This window comes from Mustela erminea, chromosome 4 (assembly GCF_009829155.1).
Source record: "Mustela erminea isolate mMusErm1 chromosome 4, mMusErm1.Pri, whole genome shotgun sequence".
Taxonomy (NCBI): Eukaryota; Metazoa; Chordata; class Mammalia; order Carnivora; family Mustelidae; genus Mustela; species Mustela erminea.
In genome coordinates this window covers 83,554,928-83,582,291 of record NC_045617.1, presented here as the reverse complement: position 1 = coordinate 83,582,291, position 27,364 = coordinate 83,554,928, and the positions used below count along the sequence as shown (strand labels likewise).

Here is a 27,364-nt window from a genome sequence, read left to right as displayed (position 1 = left end):
TCTGGGTAAGGTCTGTAATCTAGTCAGTGGTATTGGTCTGGTTAGTTGTATTGTGCCAATGTCAATTTCCTGGTTTTGCTAATGTAGCGTGGTTATGTAAGACGGTGAGGGAAGCTGGGTGGGTGATGGGTACAGGGACTTCCTTGTGTTAACTTTGCAGCTTTCTGTTAGTCTATAATTATTTCCAAATACAGCAAACACAAAGAAACCAGAAAACAATGGGCACCTTCCCTGAGCCCAGCCTAGCGGCACCAAGACCGCTCCACATCCCCGGCTTCTGCCCTCCTCATGGCCCCTCCTGTTCAGGTAAGGCGGGGAGAGTGGGTGCGGCCCGGCCGCGCACGCGCAGTCCTAAAATCCCCGCCGCGTCGCTGGGCAGTCACGCTTGCGCAGTCTTGGCCTCTGGCTGCCGCGCCAGCCCCTCTACGCGGCGGGGGACTTGGCTGCCTTGGCCCCTTCGCGCTGCCGTCTTTTCCGGCAGTTGGAGCGCTTCCTGTTGTACTTAGCCGCACCCGCCCCCTCGACCCCTACCTCAGAGACCCTAACGCGTCCCCACCTCTCCTCTAGTCCGCGGGCTGCTGCCACTGGGGCTTCGCCTGTCCGCCGGTCGAGAGAGGTCGCTGGCCGGGCGGGCGTCTGCGGCTGTCCGCCGCCCCCAGCTCTTCCACCCACGGGGCTCTGGTGAGTGTCTTGCTGCCGCTGTCTTCAGTCCATCCCAGGCTCTTCCCCTCATCTCCGCCCGACTCTTTGGGTTTCTCCCTTCCCGCCGGCTTCCTCTTACCAGCCCTGTCCTGACGGCCCCGCGGCCGCTCTCCTCAGCCTACTGACAGCCTCCCCTCTTCTCCCGGTTTCCAGAGGCTCCCCTGTCGGACCTCGCCACATTTCTCCCAGTCTCAGGCTCCCCACCCCATTCTTTCTTTCTTTTTGTGCTGTTGGGGCGGGGAGCCAGGCTCTCTTCTCTTTCTCGTGTTGCCAGCTTTGTCTTCTCGCCGCGTCCGCTCAAGTCCCCTGTGGGATCTCAGTCATTACCAATGTCCACCTCTTTTCTTTTTTCTGGGGTCTGAGAACCTGAGAGCTGTTGTGTGAGGCAGAGATGTGCAAAGCTCGTTTTGGGGTGTGGTTCCTTGCAGTCTGCCCCCTTCCCCATGGTTAGTCTTAGGGTACTGAGCTTCAAATAATCTTAAAATTACAGGAAAATCGAGTGACGATTTTTTTTTTTTTTCAAGAAGAGAGTGGAAAAGGAAAGTCGATAAGGACTTAGAGGAAAGTCTGTGTCAGAAAGTGTGCAGAAGCAGCTAGTGGAGAGATCAGATCTCCCAGTTTGCATTTTGAATGGACTAAAAGGCACAAAGAGCAACTTGTTGTTTTTGAAATGTACAGAGGAAGGTTGAAGTGAGGTAAACCTTGTGCTTCCTCTCCCTTTCAATTCACCTTGGCTCTAAATTAGACTTAGCCAGGCAGTAGATGTCATTTCCCTGAACATAAAACAAACACCACGATTACAGGCTCCACTCATAACAGGACCAGAACTCTATTCCCCAACTTTGTATGGAAAACAACTTCACCTCCCAGCTCTATCCCCACGATACATACATATATTCTTAGCTCCTCGTAATCCTTAGCTCTCAGTAAATCTTTCATAAGGTGCTTACTAAGTGCATAGCATTGTGCATGAGATGGGAGAAGGATATTAAAAGTAGTCTAAGACAGGTGCTTGTTTTCCTGTGGCTTACAGTTCAGGAGGACAAATTAAGATACATGATTCTTAAGGACTCGTATCGGTGTTCACTTGCCCAAATGGAAGATACTGGATTGTCAGTCACAAAGAAATAAAGAATTGGTGAGGGAAGGGGTATTCATAGACATAACAGTACTGTTGTAAAGTCAGTCAACCAAGGATAACCATCTAGGTTGAATAAAAAATTGTTTTCATTTGATCTACTTTTTAAAGATTTTATTTATTTATTTGGCAGATAGAGATCACAAATAGGCAGAGAGGCAGGCAGAGAGAGAGAGAGGAGGAAGCAGGCTCCCTGATGAGCAGAGAGCCCTACATAGGACTCCATCTAAGGACCCTGGGATCATGGCCCAAGCCGAAGGCAAAGGCTTTAACCCACTGAGCCACCCAGGCGCCCCCTCATTTGATCTACTTTTATATAAGTTTGCAGTACCTACCCCTAATTTTTGAAGACCACATTCTTTTCTTAAATTTTTAAAACTTAAGAATTTCTTACCTACCTATTCCCTAATTCTGCAGAGGTGGAGAATGAAACAAACAGGGAAGGGACCTCTGATGGCCTGTGGGTCAGGGCATGAAGGCTTGAATTCTCAAAAGTGTGAGGGAAAGCCCTCTTATAAAAAGTACTTGGTTGACCCAGTAAAGCTATAAATTACTATAGGGCAATAGTAATTGTATCTTTTGATGGAAGGTTATTAGAATAGGATAATCCTTTTATGAGTGGAGGAAGGGAAGGAGGAGAAGGTTTTGAAGAAAGGTCAAAGGGAAGGATAGTGTAACCTTTGCCATTACATTAGAGACTACGTGAAGGTCGAAAATCATTCTGCTAAATCTGTTCATCTGTTATATGAGCATCTTTGAGTACACTTAATCTCCTGTTGATCTTTTTAAAAGCTTAGAAAGCCATGCCAGTGAGTTAAATGAGTAAAAAGTTTCTCCACCTCAGATTTATATACCTAACCAACGTAAATGTAATTTTGTTCTTTAGTTTTGTTGACAACTAAAAAATCATTAAGTTGCTCAACTTACTGTTATTAACCACCTATGATATGAAAGGCACTGGTTGTCTTAGGTTTAAATACTTTAGTTGTATTTTTATGTTGAATTATTTCAGTTGTTAAAATGTAACCACATATATGTATATATAAAAAGGTCTCTAGAAATGTTCATACAAGGGAGGAGTACAGAGCACTCCCTTGCTTCAGACTTGTTTTTAAATCTGGTTTGAAAATTTCACCAGACTTAGAGTGCATGTGGTTTTCATTGTGGGTGGAGGGGGTACAGGCTGACAAATAAGGAACCACACCCAAGCTTCATAAAACAGAGGTCTTTAAACAATTCTGATAGCCTAAAAATATTTGGGTTTGCTTTGGTACTGGCAGAAACTTCCCCATAAAAAATAAAATTGTAACAAATAACATAGTAAGGTAGAGCTGAGTTCACTTTCTTGAATTTGTTATTACTGATAATTTTGGCATTTCATGAATAAAAATACTTGAAGTAGAGCCTTTATTTTGAATCTCTGCTCTGAAAGGATTATTTTACATGATTTTTCCCTGAGAATCTTTTAATAAGATTGCTTAATGTTAAGTTTGTCTTAGTAGTAATAAGTGTTTGCACATTCCTTAATAGCCTTAATCTATGAGACAGTTTTAAAAAGCTGCTAAATATTAATGGAAGAACCTTAAGGAAACTTTCATAAAGTGTACTATCTTTGAAAATGGCCCTTGGCCCCTCCTGATTTTTTCTCAGCTTTATATTGGGATGAAAGGACAGACTTAGAGGCAGGTCATGTTGGAGGGAGGCATGATGAGGGTAAAATATTGAGCATTATTGCCAATGCTGGAGCAAGTCCAGATTGGTGAATGGTCTGGCCAAGTGTGACAGTATGGGCTGGCAAAAATATCTGGGCGAAAAGGAGATTTAAATTTGGGAAAAAAATGTTCTATAAGCTATTTAGACCTTGTTGATATCAGTTTCTCATATGTAAAATGAGGAAGTTAGGGTTTTTTGTTTTTAAGATCCCTTCCATCACTAAAATTATGATTCAGGGGGCACCTGGGTAGCCTGTGGGTTGAGCCTCTGCCTTCAGCTTGGGTCGTGATCTCAGGGTCCTGGGATCAAGTTCTGCATTGGGCTCTCTGCTCTGCAGGGAGCCTGCTTCTCCCTCTCTCTCCCTGCCTGCCTCTCTGCCTGTTGTGTTCTCTGTCAAATAAATAAATAAATAAATAAATAAATAAATAAATTTAAAAAAGATTTTATTTATTTATTTGACAGACAGAGATCATAAGTTTGTAGGTTCGAGCCCCACATTGGGGGAAGAAATTACTTAAAAATAGTCTTTTTTTTTTTTTAAAGATTTTATTTATTTATTTGACAGAGAGAAATCACAAGTAGTCAGAGAGGCAGGCAGAGAGAGAGAGGGAAGCAGGCTCCCCGCTGAGCAGAGAGCCCGATGCGGGACTCGATCCCAGGACCCCGAGATCATGACCTGAGCCGAAGGCAGCGGCCCAACCCACTGAGCCACCCAGGCACCCAACTTAAAAATAGTCTTTAAAAATTATTGGTAATTTAAAAATAATAGTACATGCTCATTGAAGAAAATACATAAAATGTGGAAAAGCCCAAACAAGAGTAAGATGATCTATTGCATTCTTATTGCCTGGAATTATGCCATTAGTAACCTTTTGGTACATACTTCAAATAATTCTGTGCACCTCTAGTAAACACATAAATAAAACTGAGATCATGGTATACTGTTCTGTGACCTATTTCCACTTGGATTGGAAACATTTCCCCTGATGTTCAACATTTGAACATATTTTAATTGTTCATTATTTATCTATAGGACTTCTCATTCCTGTTGTTGGATATTCAAGTTCAAAGTGCTACTTTGAACCCCCGTGTATGTATGAATCCTTATGGGTCTTTGATTTCTCCAATGTAGATTCTTGGATGACAAAGAATTAAACTGTGTCTGTGTTATATATTCTTAATTTGCGTTTATGGTATTGTGATCTTGTTCTCTTCCTTTTTAAAATTACAGCATAAAGTGGCACCTGGGTAGCTCAGTCCTTAAGTGTCTGTCTTCGGCTCAGGTCATGATCCCAGGGTGCAGGGATTGAGCCCTGCATCAGGCTCCCTGCTTGGCGGGAAGCCTGCTTCTCCCTCTCCCACTCTCCCTGCTTGTGTTCCCTCTCTTGCTGTCTCTCTCTGTCGAATAAATAAATAAATAAATAAATGAATGAATAAATAAAATTACAACATATGTTTTAAAGATATATTCATGTCACTTTTAGATACAAATAGATTTGCTTCTCACCGCTGCATATTATTTCTTTATGTGCACCCACAGCGTTTTCTTTATTTTCTTTCTGAATTTGCTTCAGCTTACTGTAACACAAATGATGGCATAATAAACATCCCCTGTAATGCACAAGTTTGTGCATTTCTTAAGAGTCTGTGAGACAATTTCTTTAGGCCTTATACCTAGAGGTGGTATTTCTGGGTCATAGGACCTTACTGTATACTTATTTTCACCAAGTATTCTGTTTGTCTGGCTTTTGTTGTATATTATATGTTTGTCTTCCAGAAAACTTGTACCAATTTACTTTCCTACCAGTAAGTTAGGAGAGTGCATAATTGGTGGATTCTAACTCCAAAACTAATACGTCTTTCTTTGTTTCTAGCGGCCATGGCAATGACAAGCTCAACACCTTGCTCCTCCATGAGTAATCACACAAAGGAAAGGGTGACCATGACCAAAGTGACACTGGAGAATTTTTATAGCAACCTTATCGCTCAACATGAAGAACGAGAAATGAGGTAAAGGGCTGTGTTTGAGATAATTGTGTCATGGTTTTGGCATTTGTGTCTAGGATCATAAGACACATTCATAATATCGTTGAAAGGAGGTAAGAATAGCAGCAGCCATGTAAGAGCCTATCCCATTACAAAGGAAGGACAGTGTCATTGATTTCCAAAGCCCTTGCTATTCACACACTTCTTTCTATTACTAGTCAGTAGCACAGGGGTCCCTGGCCAGCTCAGTTGGTAGAGCATGCAACTCTTGATCTTGGGGTTGTGAGTTTGAGCCCTACATTGGGTGCAGAGGTTACTTAAAATTAATTCTTAGGGGAAAAAACCCCACAGAATTTCACAGTAGTATAAAAAAATTAATTGGGCCAAATCCTTGGATTCATTGTTAAGGCAGAATGATGTAACGGAAAGAGCAGCCCTTACGGAATCAGACCTGGATTTAGAATCCTGCCTTTATCATTTAGGAGCTGTCTGTGTCTGGAATAAGTTCCTTAGTCTTTTTTTTTTTTTTTTTTTTAAGACTTTTTATTTATTTATTTGACAGAGAGAGAGAGATCACAAGTAGGCAGAGAGGCAGGCAGAGAGAAAGGGGGAAGCAGGCTCCATGCTGAGCAGAGAGTCTAATGCGGGGCTGGATCCCAGAATCCTGAGATTATGACCTGAGCCGAAGGCAGAGGCTTAACCCACTAAGCCCCCCAGTTTCTTAGTCTTTTTGTGTATCAGTTTCCTATCTGGAAAATGGGGATAATACTTTCCTTGCAATATTGGCTCTGGGGATTATACATAACGAATGTGAGTCACCATCATAGTGTTTCTCACAGAGTAATCACTTAATCACTTGGCACCTGTTGTTATTGATCCAATGTACACTATTCATGTAGTAATTCGTGATTGAAATTTTATTCCCAACATTTTATTATGAAAATATTCAGATGTGCAAAAAAATTGGATTAATATGCTGAATACCCTTTTATACATCATCTAGATTGTATAATTGTCATTCATTATTGTATTATGTATTCATCTATCCATCTCTCTATCCATTCATTAAACCATCCTAATTTTTTACTTGCTTCAGAGTATGTTGGTGGGGCACCTGAGTGGCTCAGTTGTTAAGCCTCTGCCTTTGGCTCAGGTCATGATTGCAGGATTCTGGGATCGAGCCCCTCATTGGGCTCCCAGTTCAGTGGGAAGCCTGCTTCTCCCTTTCCTGCTCCTCTTGCTTGTATTCCCTCTCTCCCATTTCTCTCTGTCAAATAAATAAATAAAATCTTAAAATACACACATACATACAAAATATGTTGGAGGTGTCATTATGTTTTACTTCTGTAATATGTCTGTGCTCACTCGCTCGCTCTCTTTATATATATAACTGTATCTCTCTCTCTCTCTCTATATATATATATTTTTAAGAGAGTGTGAATTTTGCATATGGTGAAATGCACAGTCTTCCTCTAGTTGTGTTTTTTCCTTTTTTTTTTTTTTTTGGTAAAGATTTTATTTATTTATTTGAGAGAGAGAGAGAAAGAGCACAGAAGGAGAGGGAGAAGCAGACTGCTGCTGAGCAGAGAGGCCGATGCGGGGCTCGATCCCAGGACCCTGAGATCATGACCTGAGCAAAGGCAGAGGCTTAACAACTGAGCCACCCAGGCGCCCCTCTTTTTTTTTTAAAATTTATTAATTTGACAGAGAGAGATCACAAGTAGGCAGAGAGGCAGGCAGAGAGAATGGGAGGAAAGAGGGCTCCCCAGTGAGCAGAGAGCCCAATTCGGGGCTTGATCCCAGGACCCTGGGATCATGACCTGAGCTGAAGGCAGAGGCTTTATTTAACCCACTGAGCCACACCCAGGTGCCCCTTCTTCTTCCTTTTTTTTTTTTTTAAAGTAATTTCTACACATAGTGTGGGGTTCCATCTGAAATGCACAATCTGAAGGGTACCAGTCAATGAGTTTTGACAAATGTATATACCTGTAGAACTTAAACTCCTATCAAGACTTAGACCATTACCATCATTCCAGAAAGTCCTTTGCTTTCTGGAGACATTCCTCCAAACTCAGGCAACCACTGTTGGAATTTTGTTTCTATCATAGATTTTGTTGGAATTTTGTTTCTATCATAGATTAGTCTTGCCTGTTCCATATAAATGAAGCATGTAAACAGATTGATGTAGTAAGTACTCACTTGAGTAAGGCATCTTTCACTCAGCCTGATGTTTTCAAGGTTCACCCATGTTGCTATTGTGTCAATACTTTGTTCTTTTATGTTGCTGGGTACCATTCTGTTTTCTAACTATACCTCTGTTTTTACATTCTTCTGTTGATAAACATCTGGGCTTTTTTGAGTTTTGGGCTGTTTTGAATGAGCTTCTATGAACATTTGTGTATAAACCTTTTTGTGAGCATTTGATTTCAGTTCTTGGGTAAATAATATTTAGGAGTGGAATTACTGGACCATAAGTATACATAAGTGTATGTTTAGTTTTATAAGAAACTGCTAGACTTTTTTCCATAATATCATCAGCCTTGTGTGATACTTCCAATTGCTTTACATTTTTGCTAACAAAATGTCTGTGTCCCCCCCCTTTTTTAAGATTTTATTTATTTGAGAGAGAGAGAGTGAGAGAGCATGCATGAGAGAGAGAGCACACACGCAGGCAAGTGCTGAGGGGAAGGCGGGGGGAAGAATCTTGAGAAGTCTCTGTGCTGAGCTTGGAGACCAACACAGGGCTCAATCTATTAACTCTGAGGTCATGACCTTGAGCCGAAGTCAAGAGTAGAAGGCTTAATCTATGAATCATCCAGATGCCCCTCCTGTTCATTCTTTATAGTGTCTTCAGATAAGCAGAAATTTTATTTTATTTTATTTTATTTTATTTTATTTTATTTTTTTAAAGATTTTATTTATTTATTTGACAGAGAGAGATCACAAGTAGACAGAGAGGCAGGCAGAGAGAGAGAGAGGGAAGCAGGCTCCCCGCTGAGCAGAGAGCCCGATGCGGGCCTTGATCCCAGGACCCTGAGATCATGACCTGAGCCGAAGGCAGCGGCTTAACCCACTGAGCCACCCAGGCGCCCAAGCAGAAATTTTAAATTCCGTTTTTAAATTAGAAATCTAATTTGGCAATTTTTTTTTATAGTAAAACTTTTCTGCCCCCAAGTCATAAAGATATTCTTTTGTATCTTCTTCGGGAAGTTTTATAATTTAGTTTTTACATTTAGTTCTATGATCCATCTTGAATTAATAAATGAGTGAGGGGCACCTGGGTGGCTCAGTGGGTTAAAGCCTCTGCCTTCAGCTCAGGTCATGATCTCAGGGTCCTGGGATCGAGCCCCGCATCAGGCTCTCTGCTTAGCAGGGAGCCTGCTTCCTCCTCCTCTCTCTCTCTCTCTCTCTCTGCCTATTTGTGATCTCTGTCTGTCAAACAAGTAAATAAAATCTTAAAAAAAAAAAAATAAGTGAGTGAGATGGGGGTTGAGCTTTATTTATTTTTTTTTGTTATGAATATCCGGTTGTTTTAGTACCCTTTGCTGCAAAGATTTCCTTTCCCCATTAGATTCTTTGGCACCTTTGTCAAAAATCAAATATCATGTAAGGTGTGTGTATTTCTGGGTTTCTTTTTTTCTTCCTTTCTTTTTTCTTTCTTTAAAGATTTTTTTAGGTAATCTCCACATCCATTGTGGGGCTTGAACTTACTCCCCCTAGATCAAGAGTCACATGCTCTATTGACTGAACCAACTAGGGCCCGATTTCTGGGTTTTCTGTTCTCTTTCACTGATCTTTTTGTCCCTATGGCAGTATCACACTTCATTACTCTAGTATCGTGGTAAGTTTTGAAGTCATCTAGTTAGTGTAAGTCTTAAATTTAATTGTTTTGGGTTTCCCCCCCCAAGATTATTTTGGATATTCTAGGTTCTTTGTATTTTTATATAAATTTTAGAATCAGCCTGTCAATTTCTAGAGGAAAGCTTGATGGGATTATGATTATAATTGAATCTATAGACCAGTTTGGGGGAGAACTGACATCCCAACAGTATTGAATCTTTGATGCATGGACATGCTATATTTTTCCATTCTCTTAAGTCTTTAGTTTTTCTCATCAGTGTTTTGTAGTGTTTAGTGTGGGGATCTTACATGTTATTTTTTTCTTCTGTTGCTAGTATTTTGGGGTTTTTTTTGATGCTGCTTTAAGTGGACATTTAAAAATATTTTTCCAATTATTTGCTTCTAGTATATGGAAATAGAACTGAATTTTGTATACTGACCTTAAATCCTGTAGCTTGCTAATTTATTTATTTTACCAACTTCTTTTGTAGATTCCTTAGGATACTCTGTATAAACAGTCACGTCATATTCAAATAGAGAGTTTTACTTCTTTTCCAATCTGTACACCTTTTCTCTTTTTTTCTTTCTTTCTTTCTTTTTTTTTTCTTATTAACATATAATGTATTATTAGCCCCAGGGGCACAGGTCTGTGAATTGTCAGCTTTACACACTTCATAGCACTCACCATAGCACATACCCTCCCCAGTGTCCATAACCCAACACCCCACCCCCGGCAACCCTCACTTTGTTTTGTGAGAGTAAGAGACACCTTTTCTTTCTTTTTCTTGCCTTATTGGTTTGGCTAGGATATCAGGTACAATGTTGAATCTAAGTGGTTGAGACTAGAGAGCTTCGTTTTCTTCCTGATTGAAGGGTGAAAGCACTCAATATTTCACTCTTTGTTGTGATGTTACCTGTAGGTTTTTCAGGGATGTCCTTTGTAGGTTGGGGAAGTTTTCTTATGTTCCTAGTTGGCTGAGAGTTTTTAACTAGAGTGGATGTTGAATTCTGTCAAATAATTTTTTTGCATCCCCTTCTGCATCATTGTTTATTCTATTAATATGATGAATTACAGGGGTGCCTGGGTGGCGCAGTCGTTTGGGTGTCTGCCTTCAGGTCATGATCCCAGCATCGTGGGATTGAGCTCTGCATTGGGTTCCCTGCTCCACGGGAAGCCTGCTTCTCCCTCTCCCGCTTCCCCTGCTTGTATTCCCTCTCTCACAGTCTCTCTCTCTCTGACAAATAAATAAATAAAACCTTTAAAAAAATATGATGAATTACATGGACTGAGTTTTTGCATGTTAAACTAACCTTGCATTCCTGGGGTAAAACCGTCTTGATCATAATGTATTATTCTTTTTTATGTTGCTAGATTTGATATGCTAATATTTTGATAAGGGCTTTTGCAGGCACATTTTTCAAGAGGATGTAACTCATGATTAGACTTTAAATATGCAGAGCTGTATGTGGAATAGCAAAATATTGTACAGCTAGCTGCTGCTTATTGAAATAGACAAGTGCCTGTAAGTGCCCTGTTTAGGAAGATGGGGAATTCAAAAATAAATTTGCACAGTGTATCTGTAGGCATGCTAGTGGAGATAGATAGCTCTTTTTTTTTTTTAATTTCTTTTCAGCGTAACAGTATTTATTGTTTTTTGTACCACACCCAGTGCTCCATGTAATGCGTGCCCTCCATAATACCCACCACCTGGCTACCTGGCTCCCCCAACCTCCCACCCCCTGCCCCTTCAAAACCTCAGGTTGTTTTTCAGAGTCCATATTCTCTCATGGTTCATCTCCCCTTCCAATTTCCCTCAACTTCCTTCCCCTCTCCATCTCCCCATGTCCTCCGTGTTATTTGTTACACTCTGCAAATAAGTGAAACCATATGATAATTGACTCTCTCTGCTTGACTTATTTCACTCAGCGTCTTCTCTTCCAGTCCCATCCATGTTGATACAAAAGTTGCATATTCGTCCTTTCTGATGGAGGCATAATACTCCATAGTGTATATGGACCACATCTTCCTTATCTGTTCATCCGTTGAAGGTCGTCTTGGTTCTTTCCACAGTTTGGTGACCGTGGCCATTGCTGCTATAAACATTGGGGTACGGATGGCCCTTCTTTTCACTACTAGATAGCTCTTTTTATTTTATTTTTATTTTATTTTATTTTTATTTATTTTTTTTTAAAGATTTGATTTATTTATTTGACAGAGAGAAATCACAAGTAGACAGAGAGGCAGGCAGAGAGAGAGAAAGGGAAGCAGGCTCCCTGCTGTGCAGAGAGCCCGATGCGGGACTCGATCCCAGGACCCTGAGATCATGACCTGAGCCGAAGGCAGCGGCTTAACCCACTGAGCCACCCAGGCGCCCTAGATAGCTCTTTTTAATACAACCACTCTATTGAAATCAGAGTTTCTGGTGTTGTAGTCACAAAACAAATACTCTGAGTTCTGATTAAGTTACTTCTTTTATTTATTTAAAGATTTATTTTTATTTTAGAGAGCACACAAACATGAGCAGGGAGAGGCCCAGAGAGAGGGGGCAAGAATCAGACTGTATTTAGCGTGGAATCGGATGTAGAGCTTTATCTCAAGAACCTGATATAATGACCTGAATCGAGACCAAGGGCCAGATGCTGAACCAACTGAGTCAATCAGGCACCCCAATTTATTTATTTTTTTAAAAAATCTTTTATTTATTTATTTGAGAGAGAAAGAATGAGCATGCGTGTGAGCTGTAGGGAGGAGAGATAATCTGAAGCCAACTCTGCGCTGAGCACAGAGCCTGATGTGGGCTTAGTCCCACGATTGTGAGATCATGACCTGAGCCGAAACCCAGAGTTGGATTCTCAACCAACTGAACCTTGTTTTATTTAATAATAGTTGGTTTTTAATCCTACTGGCTCTGCCTTATGGTTCATTATTAATATATTATCACATTCTCTAGGAACAATATGACATATGGTTTTGTTTATGTTATTAATAAGTGTTATATCATGGTGGCACCGGGTGGTTCAATCCTTATGTGTCTGCCTTTGGCTCAGGTCATGATTCCAGGGTCTTGGGGTCGAGCCTGGCTTGGGCTCCCAGCTCAGCGGGAAGCCTGCTTCTTCCTCTCCCACTCCCCCTGCTTGTGTGCCCTCTCTTTGTGTCAAATAAATAAGTAAAATAAAAGAAAAAGAAAAAGAATTGTTAGATGGGGCACCTGGATGGCTCAGCTGATTGTGTCTGACTCTTGATTTCAGCTCAGGTCTTAATCTTAGGGTTCTGAGTTCAAGCCCCACATTGCCTACTTAAAGAAAGCAAAAGAAAGGAAGGAAGGAAGGAAGGAAAAGGGAAGGGAAGAGAAGAGGAGAGAAAAGAAAAGAGAAGGAAGGAAGGAAGAAAAAGGAAAAAACCCAAGCCTATAAGAAATGGATTTTCAGGCTTTTTCATGTTATGGGTGGAAATGTCATAGAACCTTGATAAACAAGCAGAGTCTAAATAATATGAGACAATCAATGATAAACATTTTATTATGAGTATATCACTAGTATGTGATGAGTGGTTTGAAATAAGTATTGGGCTAGTAAATTTTGAGATTAGGTTATATAAATTTTTAATATATATGCCTTGTCTGGATTCCTTTAAAATCTCTAATATTTATTCCACACATATGCACCTTTTGCATTGTTCCATTTATAGTAGAACACTAGGTTATATTTGAAACAAAGTACTTAATGACAGGGGAGATGAAGCCAAAGCCTAGAGGTAGAAGAAAGAAGAAAAATCATTTAGGAATGCTTTCCTGTATAGAAGTAGAATATGAGAACATTCAGTGAGTTTAGAAACATTATAGCAAGTTCTATTGATCTATTTATAAACAATTAAACCCCCTAAGTCAGGTGTCTGTTTGATGGTCTCCTGGTAATGCTACTGGTAGACTATCAACTGAACCCACTCAGGAGTGCAAGTTTATCTTCTTCATTTAATCTTTGTTTTGCCTCTGATGGTAAGGTTATCTAGTTATAGCATTTCTTCTGTTCTCTCTCTTATGTGATGCTAGGTATCCAGTAAATATTGATGTTTGCCGAATTATTCATACAAAAAATAATTTATAGCAGTCTGAAATCAAAACTGAGAAAGCTGACATTTTTTTCTTATAAAATATTCTGTGTTGTTTCTGTTCTTCATGAATACTATTTTGGTGGATTAATTAAAGCCACAAAAATCTAGTTTAATAGGAAGTAATGGTATGCTTCCCTCCTCTCCAGCCCCCAAGTCAAATAAAAACTTTCCTACATTTTACCCACTGAGAACCAGCACTGTCTGCTACTCCTTTTCGGTATTTTTTTTTTTTTTTTTAAAGATTTTATTTCTTTGAGAGACAGCGTGAGAGGGAGAAGGTCGGAGAGAGCAACAGACTCCCTGTAGAGCTGGGAGCCTGATGTGGGTGGGACTTGATCCCTGGACTCCAGGATCATGACCTGAGCCGAAGGCAGTTTCTTAATGAACTGAGCCATCCAGGTGCCCTCCTTTTAGGTATTTTTACCCAGGTTTTCTTGTGTCTGTGTTTGGTCTGATCTGATACTGAGTTGCAATATGTGATTATTATTAGTGAGCAAGTGTCAGTTTTATTTAAGTCCCAGAGATGAGCAAGTCTTGAGCTTTGAATGTTATTCACTGACTAGATACATCAGTCAAACCAAAGTAATTTGTTGGATTTTTTCTTTTTAAGAGAGCAATAGGGAGGGGCAGAGGAAGAAGGACAAGCAGATTCAGCTCCAAGCGGGGAACTGACCCCAGCATGATCTCATGACCTTGAGATCAAAACCAAGAGTCAGATACTTAATCTACTGCACCACCCAGGAACCCCAATTTGTTGAGATTTTTAAAAAATCTGTGTTAAATTCATTTTTAGGGTATTTCTTGAGAATTTTCTGTTTTGAGCATGAAAATGACAGTGATTATTTCTGTACTGTTTTTCCTCATTTTTAATTTTTCATCATCATTTCAATGATTTTCATCATCATTTCAAATGAGAAATATTGTCTGGTCAGCTCTTGTAGAATTCACTAGCCCTTTTCTCCTATCCCTGCAGCCTCTGAACCAAGCTAACCAAGCTGACCAAGCTGTGCTGTGAGGTGAATTTAATATTAGCAAAGGGGGCTAATTACACACATAGTCATGAATGTGTGCACATTATTACACACTGTGATCCCTCCCCCCATCCGCCATTTGGCGACATACATTTTATAAAGTTGCTGTGTACAAAGCACTATTCTTCGTGGAGAAGGAGGATTCAGATATGAACCTTGCCTTCCAAAAATCTTACTGTCTTCTGTGAGAAGTGAGCTCACATGCAAATTAATAGAGCTCATGGAAAGTAATGAGGTGAGGTCGGGTGTGGCCTCTAAGCATGAAAGTGGCCAGTCTCTCTCCCAGAATTCTTCTCGGGAACATTGGAGTTGTATGGAAGAATGGCTTTGTCAAAGGATCTTTGATCAGAGACCAACCAGTGGAGGGGCCTGCTCTTCTTTTTCATTATGAACACTTTTAAACACACACACAGAAAGACTAATAAAGTGAACTCCCATAGTCAGCCCTCAGATTCAGTAATTATCAAGATTTTGTTAAATTTGTTCCATTTTATTTTTTCTTCCTGTTGTGTTTTAAAGCAAATTTCAAACATCTGTCATTTCAGTCCTTCGTACTTAAGTGTACATCTCTAAAAATATGGCCATTTCCTTGTATAATTACAATGCCACCATGAATCTAACAAAGTTAACAGTAATTTCTTGGTGTCATCTCACAGAGGTTGTCACTTGTAAGCCTCATTTCAGGCTATCCTTGCCATTTTGGGTGTCTTTAAGGTCTTCATTGGCTTAGACCCAATGAATCATTACTATGGATAATTCTGCATGATAGGCTTTTTCTGGATACTTTTTCTAATGGAAGAATCTGATTGTGTTCAAGGAGTTGATTCTGATAACTTTACTCTCAGGTAGGTTCAAAAAGCAATTTAATAACTTACACTTGCAGTCAAGCTACTTCTTAGTTTGAATCGAGATTTAAAATATAGTCAGAAGCAGCCATCTCTAGAACACACATTGTATGATAGCACATTGGACTTCTAGCTCAATCTGGTGTGATCATTCAAAAGAATACAGTCAGAAAGTATGATGATGTTTGATATTCGAGGCATAAAAAGAGCTAACCATGGTTGAGTTATTGATGCTATCTTTGATTCTTTTTACTTTTCTTTACTTCAACTAATTAGCATATATTCCTGAAAATACCAACAGTAAGTACAGCCTTACCCCTCCAATATACTTGCAAACAAAGATGCATATCACAAAATATTCTGGAAACCCAGAGAAGTAGGCAGGCTGGAAGCCACGGAAGTGCTCCCCCCATCCCCCCAACAGGGTCAGAGCAGATCTTTTCACTTCCTGAGAGCTTAGACTCAACTTGATATATATCATCTGATACTGTAGACTTGTAATATGATTTCTAACATGCTTTTAATTTTAAGTAATTGCTGTTATTGCAATAATTATTTATTGACCCAAATAAAACCCATTATCTTCTTGTGGTCCTTTTTCTGTGTTTCCCTTTCTCATTTAGCAGCATCATTATCCTCCCACACAAGAAAGTCTAAGATTTTTCCTTTGACGCCTCCTGCCATTTAGTCATCTTTATAGTCCCTCTGTTCACTGCATTCTAGGTTTCCAGCCCTTGTTCCAGATCTGGACTCTGTATCTGAATCATTATGAGAGCTTTTAGTTTGCTTCAGTCTTTGTCAGTTACTTTCCCTGCCAGTCTATCAGCTCCTTACTGCTGGCTGTCATTTTAAAATAGAAACCTCTTCACATCACTCCTTTACACACAAACCCTTGGAGCTCTTAGTTGTTTCCACATTAAGAGCCAGGCCTTTCAGTGTGACATTTGAAGTGCTGCATGCCTCCCTGCATTAGACTTCAAGGTATTGCTTCATGTACTCCCAACTTTCTTTCCTTTTTTTTTTTTTTTAAAGATTTATTATTTATTTTATAAAGAGAGATAAGGAGAGAGACAGGGTGCACAGTGGGGAGAGGGAGAGCAAGTCTTAAGCAGACTGTGTGCCTAGTGCAGAGCCTGACTCGGGGTTGATCCCATGACCCTGAGATCACAATACCAGCCAAATATCCAGAGGCGGGCACTCAACTGACTGCAGCACTCAGGAGCCCTATATTCCTACTGTCATTCTTCCCTGTCCTGCCCACATCGCCTGTTACCTGAAACGCTGATAAGGGATAGAGATCCCAGCCAGCATGCTTTCACTTACTATGCTGAAAAAAATGCATGTTGTATAGAATTAGTTCTGAGGAAGTTTTTCTTGTTTCTTTTAGTTCTATCAAATCAATATGAGACTGTAGATAAAAAATATTCTTGGATACAGTTTTTAAGGTTTAATACTCCAGGGATTTAGAGTCTTAAGTTTTTGTTTTTGTTTTTTTAATTTTTATTTATTGGGCAGAGATTACAAGTAGGCAGAAAGGCGGCCGGGGCGGGGTAGTTGGGGTAAGCAGGCTCCCCGCTGAGCAGAGAGCCTGATGAGGGGCTTGATCCTGGGACCCTGGGATCACAACCCGAGCCAAAGGCAGAGGCTTTAACCCACTGAGCCACCCAGGTGCCCCTAAAGTCTTTTAAGTTTTAATAGTGGTGACAGTCACCTGTTTTGATCATTCCTGCCTCTCCCCTTGAATCTTGAATTCTGCCTTTACTGTTGTTTATTGCTCTTTGCTTATGGCAGGGAGGAGCAGGAAGATATAAAAATAAAGGAAGTGAAGTTCAGTCAGGGAGAGAGAGTGACACCCTGATAGAAGAGGTTATCAAACACCAGCTGTTTGTGGTTTGTTTAAGGGGGAAATACTTGAAAAAAGAGAGAAAACTTTTCATTTTGAAATAGGATTCTTTCTTGCATTAACATATGGTCTTTTTCAAAATGCAGAACTAACAAAGGGTGGGAATCTTTTCACTTATGTTAGTAACTGTAGTTTTTTAAAAAAAGATTTATTTTTGAGAGAGCACATGTGTGCACAAGTGGTGGGGATGGGGAAAGGGGCAGATGGAGGGGGAGAGAGAGAATCCTCAAGTAGTCTCCACGCTGAGCGCAGAGCCCAATGTGGGGCTCCATCTCACAACCCTGAGATCATGATCTGGGCTGAAACCAAGAGGCAGTAACCCAACTGACTGTGCCACCCAGGCACCCTGTAATTTGTTGTTTTAATGAGCACTTGAGATTTACCTGTTTTTACCATTAAAAAAATATTGTGTTTATATGGACTTTTCAGAAAGGTATTCAATTGTTATTTCAAATATCTTTATTTTTAGACAAAAGAAGTTAGAGAAAGTGATGGAAGAAGAAGGCCTAAAAGATGAAGAGGTAATTCATATTGGGAAATTTTTCCTTGAACCCAGCATGGCAAATCTTGTTCAGCAAGTTGTTAGCCTTGGTACATAGGGTGCTTGGCTTAGAGGAATTTATGAGGGCTGATGTATTTCTGGATTTAGGTACTCATGCAAAGGGAGAAATTCATTACTAAGTATCAGAGAGAGGAAGATTTATCTAGACACAGTTGTAATAAATTAACTAGATTTAGAATTCCAAGAAAAGAAAGAGATGAGATCACATTAAAATTAAAAAACAACAACAACAGATTATAGCATACTTATGGAAATCACAGAAAAGTCTCGATAGGAGTGGAACAAATTTCTGAAATCATTATCCAGGCAAAATATCTCTTCAGATGAGTCCTCCCAGTGTCTACTGATGTGGTAGGAGAAAATACAGTTAAGAAACTATTCAAGGAACTGAAAGTGGAAATGCCTTCAAAAATAGGAATGAATCATAGAATTCAGGAAAATGGTGAAAAATACTGAAAACTTGTAGGAAATATAGAGCATAAAATGAACTCCAATGTATAAAAAAAGACTAAACCCAGAGGGAAATTAGAGAAAACCCTATACCCTTTTATTTTATAGAAGTTTAAAGAAAAATACTGATTGTTTATTCTTCCTTCTTTAGAAAAGTTAGGATAGTTGATTGCCAAACTAGGTTGGTCAGAGTCCTCAGAGGAGGCACTCGTCTGTTCAGTATGGTTTGGTTACTGTGTCCAAAGGCTGGCAAGGAGAGATGTGACTTCTTAAGGGTTCAGAAGGTTCTGCTTAGTCCGCTTGGTCCTGCTTTCCCATTTGCAATTAAGACTGCTATGAAGTTGCAGTTTCAGCTCCTCCCCTTCCCATTTCTCTCTCCCTTTAAACATTAGAAGCGTTTGAGGAGGTCAGCGCATGCACGGAAGGAAACAGAGTTTCTTCGTTTGAAGAGAACAAGACTTGGATTGGAAGATTTTGAGTCCTTAAAAGTAATAGGCAGAGGAGCGTTCGGTGAGGTAAAAAACCACAGCTATTTATCAGATATAAAAACACCACACAACTCTGAAGCTGCTGACATCCCGTGAGTTCTTGATTGTTGATAGATCTGCAATATGGGGTAGGTGGGTCAGGCATGCCAGCCCCACCTCGTAACTGCTCCATCTGTCTTTTATTTCCCCCTCCACTGTCCCAGGTCTCTGATTGTTCTTCTGTTTTGCCAGAGATGGTGTTGATGCTCTAAGTATTGATCTAGAGGGAGAGTTGAAAGGTAGAAGAAATCAATACTTATTATCTACTGAGTGCTTCTCCCTTACAATCATGACAATAACTCATTTTATGGATGATGAAATTAAGACTCAGGGGGGATATATAATGTTCCATTGTCACAACCAGTGAGCAGCAGTACCAGAAGTTGGGCCCAGGAGTTCCTGATTTTTTTTTTTTTCTTTTTAGTTTTTAATTACTTGGTGCTCATCACAACAAGTGTGCTCCTTAATCACCATCACCTATCCCCCCACCCGCCTCTCCTATGGTAACCATCAGATTGTTCTCTGTAGTTAAGAGTCTGTTTCTTGGTTTGCCTCTTTCTCTTTTTCCCCCCTTTGCCCATTTGCTTTGTTTCTTAAAGGAGTTCCTGAACTTAAAGCTCTCGCTTTTCCTAGGATTATATTGCCTCTCCAGGAGCAAACTAACAGCATATCTCCACCCTTCTTCCCCTCAGATTGCTATTGCTCTAATGATGGCCCTAGGAAACAGAATTTATAAGAATGGGTTATACAGGTAGTGGTAGAGAGTTGAAAGCATTTGCCACTTTATCCCACCTGGTCCTGTGGACGCATCCTGCTTAGTCACAAGGGCAGTCTGTTGGGGAGGGTTTGAATGAGCCCGTGCAAGGTCATCCTCATTAAAGGAAAACACCCAAAGTGAACGGCTTACTGATGCAATAGTTTCATTAACTTTGTATAAAAGGAGCAGCATATTATTAAAAAGCCATACCTAGGGGAAATGTGAGCAACGAACTTAGAGGCACAAGTGAAAGATTAAATTGATCCCTCAGTGTTCAGAATCCCTGTTGGCTTGTGGAGAGAGGGAAAGGTACAGTACCACGTCTAAAAGGGCTTTCTGTTCAGGGAGGAAGGGACATGGGACTCAGTCAGGAAAAACTGAAGAAAGTGCAGGGAGAAGAAAGCTTACTTATTGGGGAAGGGGGTGCGGTGCGGGGGGGTGGTATGCAGGGACTTGCCAAGAAGTCTGTCTTTGGGTTTGTAGGCCATTAGTTTTCTTTTCATCATAAAATTACCTGTTCTTTCTCAAAACATTGGAAGATAAAAAAGAGAAAGGAAAACTGCAAAAACCCCATTTCCCTAATTATACATTTTAGGGTTTTTTCCCTTCTAGACATTTTTCCTATGCATGAGCTTTTGCTATTGTATTAAACATTGTTGTCATCACTTCCTTAGGGTTCTGAGCTGATTGGATGACATGTACCTTGGGTGTAATGAGTCCTTAAGTTTGAAAGTGAGGGTTTTAAATTAGATTGATGTGTTCAGCTAGGGAGCCAAAGCTGTTCAGATGTGGAGATTTTTGAGAATGTTTCCAGGGCTGACTTCATGGTATATAATAAATATATCCATTTTGGAACATTAAAAGGCACTTTTTTCTGCTTTGTTATTGCTGGTTGCTTATATTAATATTGTAACACTTCTTTTGGTTTAAATTATTTCTTGTTGTACATGAAAGCGCTAGCTTGACATTGTGAACTTTTGACTCGGCATTTCTTTTATAACTTTTAGGTGCGGCTTGTTCAGAAGAAAGATACAGGGCATGTATATGCAATGAAAATACTACGTAAAGCAGATATGCTTGAAAAAGAGCAGGTAAACCACAATTGTAGCAGTGATTTTAGTCAACTTATAAAATTTTTTGTCATCTAAAGCTGTTCTTTTTGTTTATTCAAAATGTATTTTCTTATTACAGTTTTCTTTAGCACTGTCATGTGTGAATATACATATAATATTACTTTTCTTTCCCAACAAAGAAGCAGTTACATATATCTTAAAAGGACAAGTACTGCCTTATGTTGTGTGGTCTTTTAAAAATTGAAAACCTATTAGAAGCATCTGTTGTTTGTATCTCCCAATTGATTACAAACTGTGCTTGTCAGGAGGAGCCTGTTTTTGAGGTCACACTTGCTGTGGTAGCGTGTTCCTACTGAATGCTAAGAGAAATTGTATATATATACTTTGGAACTGAGACTTGGGAACCAGAATTTGGAATTTGGAATCTAAAATGTGTCTTACTATGCTTCATTCTGTACCCTCAAACCAAAGTTGGGTCTTCTGAGTAGCTTGTTACTACCCAAGAGAGACCAGTCTTCTTTCTGAATGAATTTGAAAAAAATCTAATGCAAACGGCAGAGCAGTGCAAATTCTCTTTTAAGGATTAAGAGCACTTTCTAAAACCTAAACCTACTTTGAGTAGACATATATAAGATGAGAAGTACCTTATGCAAAATAAAATTTTTAATATTGGATAATATATTAAAAACAAGAATGCTGTATTTCTGTAAATCTAATTTCATTGAGCAGTTTGCTTAAGAACAGATTGTAGTGGGTGATGCCTGCATATGTCCTGTAAAGGATCAGATGCTCCAGGAGGGCAAAGAGAGACCCTGTGGCAAGGAGAGCTCTGGGTGTAGAGTGCAAGAGCAGGAATGGAGAGCAGCTCTGCAGCCAGTCCCTTCTGCCTCTTGAGACATGATCGTTGAGGCTTCTCTGCCTTTTAAGTTTCAGTCACCGTTTGGAGTTTTTATTTTCTCTTCAATTTTCATACACTACCCATAAACTTAGAGTTGCAGGAATTTTGGTTGAGAGTATCAAATACCCTGGCAGTGAACCTTCAGACATCATAGCTTATGCTAATGCTGGCTCCATTCAGAACGCTCAACAGCCCTGTTTATGTGTTATCTAAAATTAGTGTGTGGAATGGGTATAGGCAGTGAAAGAGTTTCAGTTAGTCTTGAAAAATGAAATGTAAAACTATATTGATTAGTCACTGTATTTTGTATTTCGTAAGTAAAGTTTATTTTTACAAGACCTATTTCCTATAGTTTTTTAAAACAAAGGCTTTTAAAACATTTCTTCATCAAACAATTAGTGTTCAGAATCACATTGTAAAAAGAAGTGTGCATGAGGACTTTCCCTTATTGATCCTTCATAGCGTGTGCCTGTTGCCCAGCAGGGTCACAGAGGACAATCCCAAGCATAGGGTGTAAAAATAGTTTTTTGAATATTGTACTTTCTTCAAAATCATTTTCTAAAGTTCTCCTACATGAGAGTAGAGGGGCTTTCTCTGAGAATGCATTAACTGAATTGTTAACAATGCATTAACTGAATTGTTAGCTCACCATGCTGCTGGACTCTGTGGGTTTGATCTCAGGGTGGTCCAGTTAAAGTCTCTGGCCCCACACGCTGCCTGGATCAGCCATTCTGAAGCATAGTTTGTGTCGGGTGTGACAGGAAGTAGACCAGTGCAGATCCATCACTTTTGAGTGGGCCTGACAAAGTTTAGATTCAGAGCCTCATTTTTTTGTAGGTAGAGGTGCCTACCTTTGTTGTTTGCTTTTACTAAACTGAAAAGGAAATAAAGCTACTCACTGAGAGTTCAGGTTGTTATCCTGATCCATAGGGTAGAAATTTTTAAGGATAATAAATTTTAGAGGATAAGAGACCAGCATTTAGCTATTTTTTTTTTTCATGTTTCTCTTACATTGCAAAGGAAAACCCCAGTTGTGATGCCAATATCATATTAGGATGGGACAAAATACACACTTTTATCTTTGCTTTTCTAGCACTTAGGGGAGCAGCTAGCATTTAGCTCCCTACCCCATTATATATTTACAGAACAGGGAAAGGGAGCCTCTGATGTGAGTTGCACCTCTGGTTCTTCCCTCCCTGACTCTGTATTTACCTGACTCCACTCTACTCTTGGGGTTCCTAGCTGCTGTTTCAGCCCAGGAGGGAAGGGCAAGATATGCACAGGTGACCTAGAGCTTTCCCCTTGGCAAACAGAGAATGTGGCAGTCACCATTCTGTCCTCCAGGGTGACTGATGAGTGGTAGTAGTAGTCCCTCCCCTTTTCTTTGGCTCCCTGCGACAAGTAAAGGCCTTCTCCGCAGCCAGGAGAGCAGAGGCAGGGGGAGTTTGACTTGTATGGTCTTCATGTCCGTTAATGCCCAGGGCTTGGCCTCAGCTGCAGTCAAGCAGGTGGCATTGTTGTTTCCCCAAACTTTGCTTCTGTATGAAAGCTGAGGAAAAACATCTACCCTTACTCAGTTTCTTCCTGATTTCCTAACACTGTTCTTACCACCCTTTTCTTTGTTTTTCCACACTCATACCTAAGTAAAGATGTACGAAGTAGAAATTTTCTGCAACATTGAAACTATTTAAAAAGTTCCTAAACAATTTTAGTAGAGCCTTGGGACCGAAATCTGTAAACTCAAGTGCCCTGAGGCTTGCAGAAAGAATAAGGCAGCTTATGTGTAAGATGGGAGAGGGCTGGGAGCTGCGCCCAACTGGAAGAGCAAATGCCTGACTTTGTTAAAGAGATTCCGATAAAACAAGCAAGCAAATAGAACATCGTAGCAAATAAAACAACAACCAGGGGCTGAGTTTGCCACAGAAGGGCAAGTTTGTGAGCTTTAGTACATCTTTACCTCCAAACATAGAGGAGAACTCAAGCCCTGTAGCATATGTTAAGAGCAAAACCTCTTCTCAAGGATTGGACTGGGTCTTAATAAACATAGACATGGATGAACCCAGCTTTGCATCTTATGACACTTATGTAAGGAGGGGTTGGGATTTGATAACATGCAGCAGTGTTTTGATTACTATTACATATTTGAAATAGATAAGGTTCCCTCTCTCTCTCTGGTAAATAAATAAAATCTTAAAAAAAAAAAATGAAATAGATAAGGTAAATTTGATAGTAAAATATTATTATAATGAAGTAATTCTGCCAGTTTTCCCAAATTTTTGGCAACTTGGTCTCCTTAGCTAGATAGTTTATAAGAGCAGAAAACTGGAAATACCAGAAATTTGAATCCGTAACTTCTCTTAGATGTTCTTATATTCAATTTAGTAAGAACTGAGCCCTTACTCTGTGTGCAGCAGTGAACCAAATGGTGTGGAGTAGTGTTCTAGAACTGTCAACCAGGGCGCTGTCCTTGCAGATAACCTTGCAGATCCAAGGCAAGACTTGTTTAGAGAGTCTCATCTCGGGGACTTCTTTTTGTCTTAAAAGGTTGTTGGGACAAAAAGCTGTGCCAAAGAATGGTAGTTTTAACTAATCAGAAGTTCAATTTCTAGCACTGCGAAAGTTGCCGTTTGCATTACAGCCATTCATTGTGTTATTTTTTTAAGCCTTTCATCACTCAGGTGTTCATGACTGAATACCTTCAAGTCAAATGTTTTCCGTTTTGAGTTCTTAAGTTTGCCTGAGCACAAATTAGATCTTTTACGTCATCACAATTTAATACTCAAACAGTATTTAAATTGTTTAAACAAATATACAGTCGAATAAAGCAGAGCAAGGCTTGTCATTAATCAAATGCGTATACCTCCAGGTTGGCCACATTCGTGCGGAGCGTGACATTCTAGTGGAGGCAGACAGTTTGTGGGTTGTGAAAATGTTCTATAGTTTTCAGGATAAGCTAAACCTCTACCTAATCATGGAGTTCCTGCCTGGAGGTAATTACTTGACGATGAAAGGTCATTTTTCCTTTTTGTTCTGTGATTTCTTTCACTCTCACGTCAATTAACCCTCCTTTCTACTTTTAACCGTGCTCACAAAGTTGCTTTCTGTATCTTTTTTAGGTCTGTAAAGGAGGTCAGTAACCTGTCTTGTGCTGGGGTGCCTTTCTACAATTCTTAGTGCCATAAAAGTAACCTTCTCATTCATTCTCATGATTTCAGATGGACATTTCTTTCTTTTCTTTTTCTTTTTCAATATATAGGAATAAAATAGGGACTCTGCCTGCTCTCCTGTCAGTGGGAATCATGTATAATCAATTACTCAGGTGACCGAATTGAAGCTATTACATTCTTTGCTTCAACTTTTTTGCTTCTTTTTCTGTAACTTGTATTAATAAGGAGTGACTTTCTCATTACCTATATTAGTAGCCAGAAACAGTTTCTCATTTCTGAGATTTCAAGTTTTACATAACTCAGCATGTGTATCTCCTAAGACTGCTCCAAAGTGAACCCATAACAGAACATACCATCTGTTCTGGGGAACACAGTCTGTTTGCAAGTGAGCAGATGAGCTGTGAGCAAACCCTGGTGGGAGAAAAAAAAGAAAACTTTTTCTCTTTTTGGTTCTATAACAAAGCAAATACAACTGTGGCATAATATTTTTATCCTGTGATAACCTTTCTTTAGATCTAGGGTCATCAATTTTTAATGAACAGTTAAAATGCAAGTTAGGAAAGAGTCTCCTCATTAGGAGAAACTTTTGAACATTTAGATGCCAGTTCCTAAATAAGAATAAGAATCGGCTCAGTCCCCAGCCCCTCGACACGTGTCTCCTCGAGCCTTACATGCTCCATCTTCCATAGCTCCTCATGTCTCCTGGACCCCGCCCTTTGCACTCGGTGGAGCTGGCCTGCAGAGCCATAGACCATCTGCCTTGAGCTCTCTGATCATCTGGGCAGACTCGCACAGGTGAGGCCACTGGCTGTTCTCCTGGGCCACAGCGCTAAGGCCACACAGCTACCCTAGAGCTGGCCTGAGTACACCACCCCCATGTCTCTGGTGTGCCTCCAGATTGAATATGTAGCTGCCAGGAGTGATTAGAGAATCCTGTTTTTTAAGTCTTGGTTCAAAAAAAGAGAGCGTTTTAATAAATGGTTTGAGTTTTGCCTGAGTGTTAAAATATCCCCTTTTTTCCAGGAATATAAAAAAATTCCCCCAAAGTTATAAATGAAATTAAAAAAAAAACAGCATGATGCTCTATTAAAATCAGAGGTTTCTTTCTCTTTTCTTGTTTTCTGACCATAAGTGGCTTTATATGGAATCTAAACTGAATCTTTCCTGTTTCTCTTAGCTTTAAACTTCTTATACATATTTTCTTTGCTTTGCTTTTGTCTGACCATTGAGTTAGGATCAGAATCTTTTTTTTCGCCATTTTATGTTGCTGGTATTAAGCAGAAATAGTTAAATTTTGACTTTGCTGAAAACTAGGGAGTTTACCTTTTAACTGCTGGAATACTGATAATTGTGTCTTAAAAGTTGCATAAAGCATATTGGTGTATATTTAACTACCTATAATAAAACACTGGAGAAAATACTCCACTGATCTTGGGAGGTGTTCACTCTGTACTTGGGGAGGCAGCCATTACATATCTCAGGAGATAGCATTTTCAGTTTCTTTTTAGCTTTTGTTGACTTACGCTCTGCTACCTAAATCCCATCTTTTTATTTGTTTATGTTCAAGTGTTTTGTAGGGACAGACTGGAGAACTTGTTTTCTGCCTCCTCATATATTTACTTTTTGTTTAGCATTTTGGCCTCTGTCTACAACAGGGGCAGTATAACCTATGTGGAAATGCCATTCGGTTCTAGGGATAGAGAAGTTCGCAGGCAAAGTGAAAAATAAAGCAGTTTTCCTCCCAAGTTAAAAAAATTACTCTAAGCAAATTGTGCGTGCATGTGTGTGTGTGTGTGTGTGTGTGTGTGTAAAAGAGAGAGAGAAAGAAATATCCTTTTTCTCCCCTAAGTGCAGTGGAAATCACTGCTCAGTGGTCAGCATCAGATTAGGTTAAAAACATTTTGCTCTCTGTGGCTGTGTATTTTACCTTTAAGTGTTAGAGACTACTTCCCATTTCCACCCGTAATGGCAGTGTGGGGTCAGTTTCTGGAACACAGAAGAGGCCTGTTTAGCACTGCCTTATGTAGGCAGATAGGTAAGACCTTCTGAAAACTGGCACTTACTCATGTATTGTTGTGTGCGTGTGTGTGTGTGTGTGTGTGTGTGTGTGTGTGTGTATGGTGGCTTGTGTCTTCTTGTTTCCAGGGGACATGATGACCCTATTAATGAAGAAAGATACCCTGACAGAAGAGGAGACTCAGTTTTATATAGCAGAAACAGTATTAGCCATAGACTCCATTCACCAACTTGGATTCATCCACAGAGACATCAAGCCAGACAACCTTCTCCTGGACAGCAAGGTATTGTGCTAGGAGAGTAGCATGCTCGATGTGTTTTCTCATCTGAGCAGTCTCTGCTTTCACACCTGTACCACTTGTAATTGTAGTAAGGGAGCCAGGAATTGCCTTGTGTATTCTTCTCTCTCTCTCTCTCTCTTTTTTTTTTTTACAGGTAAGTTTGCTGTTACTTCCCTTCTCTGAAAGGTGTATGACTCTATAATTTGATTGAACGTTCTTCTGAATAATAAAGGACCTTTTTGAAAATGATTAAGAGGAAAATTGATTTAGAAGCTTATTTTATAATAAAGCCAAAGATAGTCATCTTTTCCTAGCATATAATTAACTCTACTAATGCATCACCTATTGGGAACCCCTCTGTTGG

General features: G+C 39.9%; 1 protein-coding gene across 3 annotated transcripts in view; it reads left to right on the top strand.

The window, feature by feature from the left end:
• The first annotated feature begins 379 nt into the window (after positions 1-379).
• STK38 (serine/threonine kinase 38) overlaps positions 380-27,364 on the top strand; it is a 41,210-nt gene continuing 14,225 nt past the window's right edge. For 2 of the 3 annotated variants that reach the window (XR_004284997.1, XM_032339742.1), the window contains exons 1-7: positions 380-681; positions 5,428-5,563; positions 17,739-17,790; positions 18,674-18,796; positions 20,573-20,656; positions 24,403-24,526; positions 26,849-27,003. Coding sequence is in view for 2 of the 3 variants with exons in the window: in XM_032339742.1 (XP_032195633.1) it covers positions 5,433-5,563; positions 17,739-17,790; positions 18,674-18,796; positions 20,573-20,656; positions 24,403-24,526; positions 26,849-27,003 (669 nt within the window). In the remaining variant the exon portion in view is untranslated. The remainder of the gene's footprint in view (positions 682-5,427; positions 5,564-17,738; positions 17,791-18,673; positions 18,797-20,572; positions 20,657-24,402; positions 24,527-26,848; positions 27,004-27,364) is intronic. The other variant, XM_032339741.1, reaches the window with a different exon arrangement.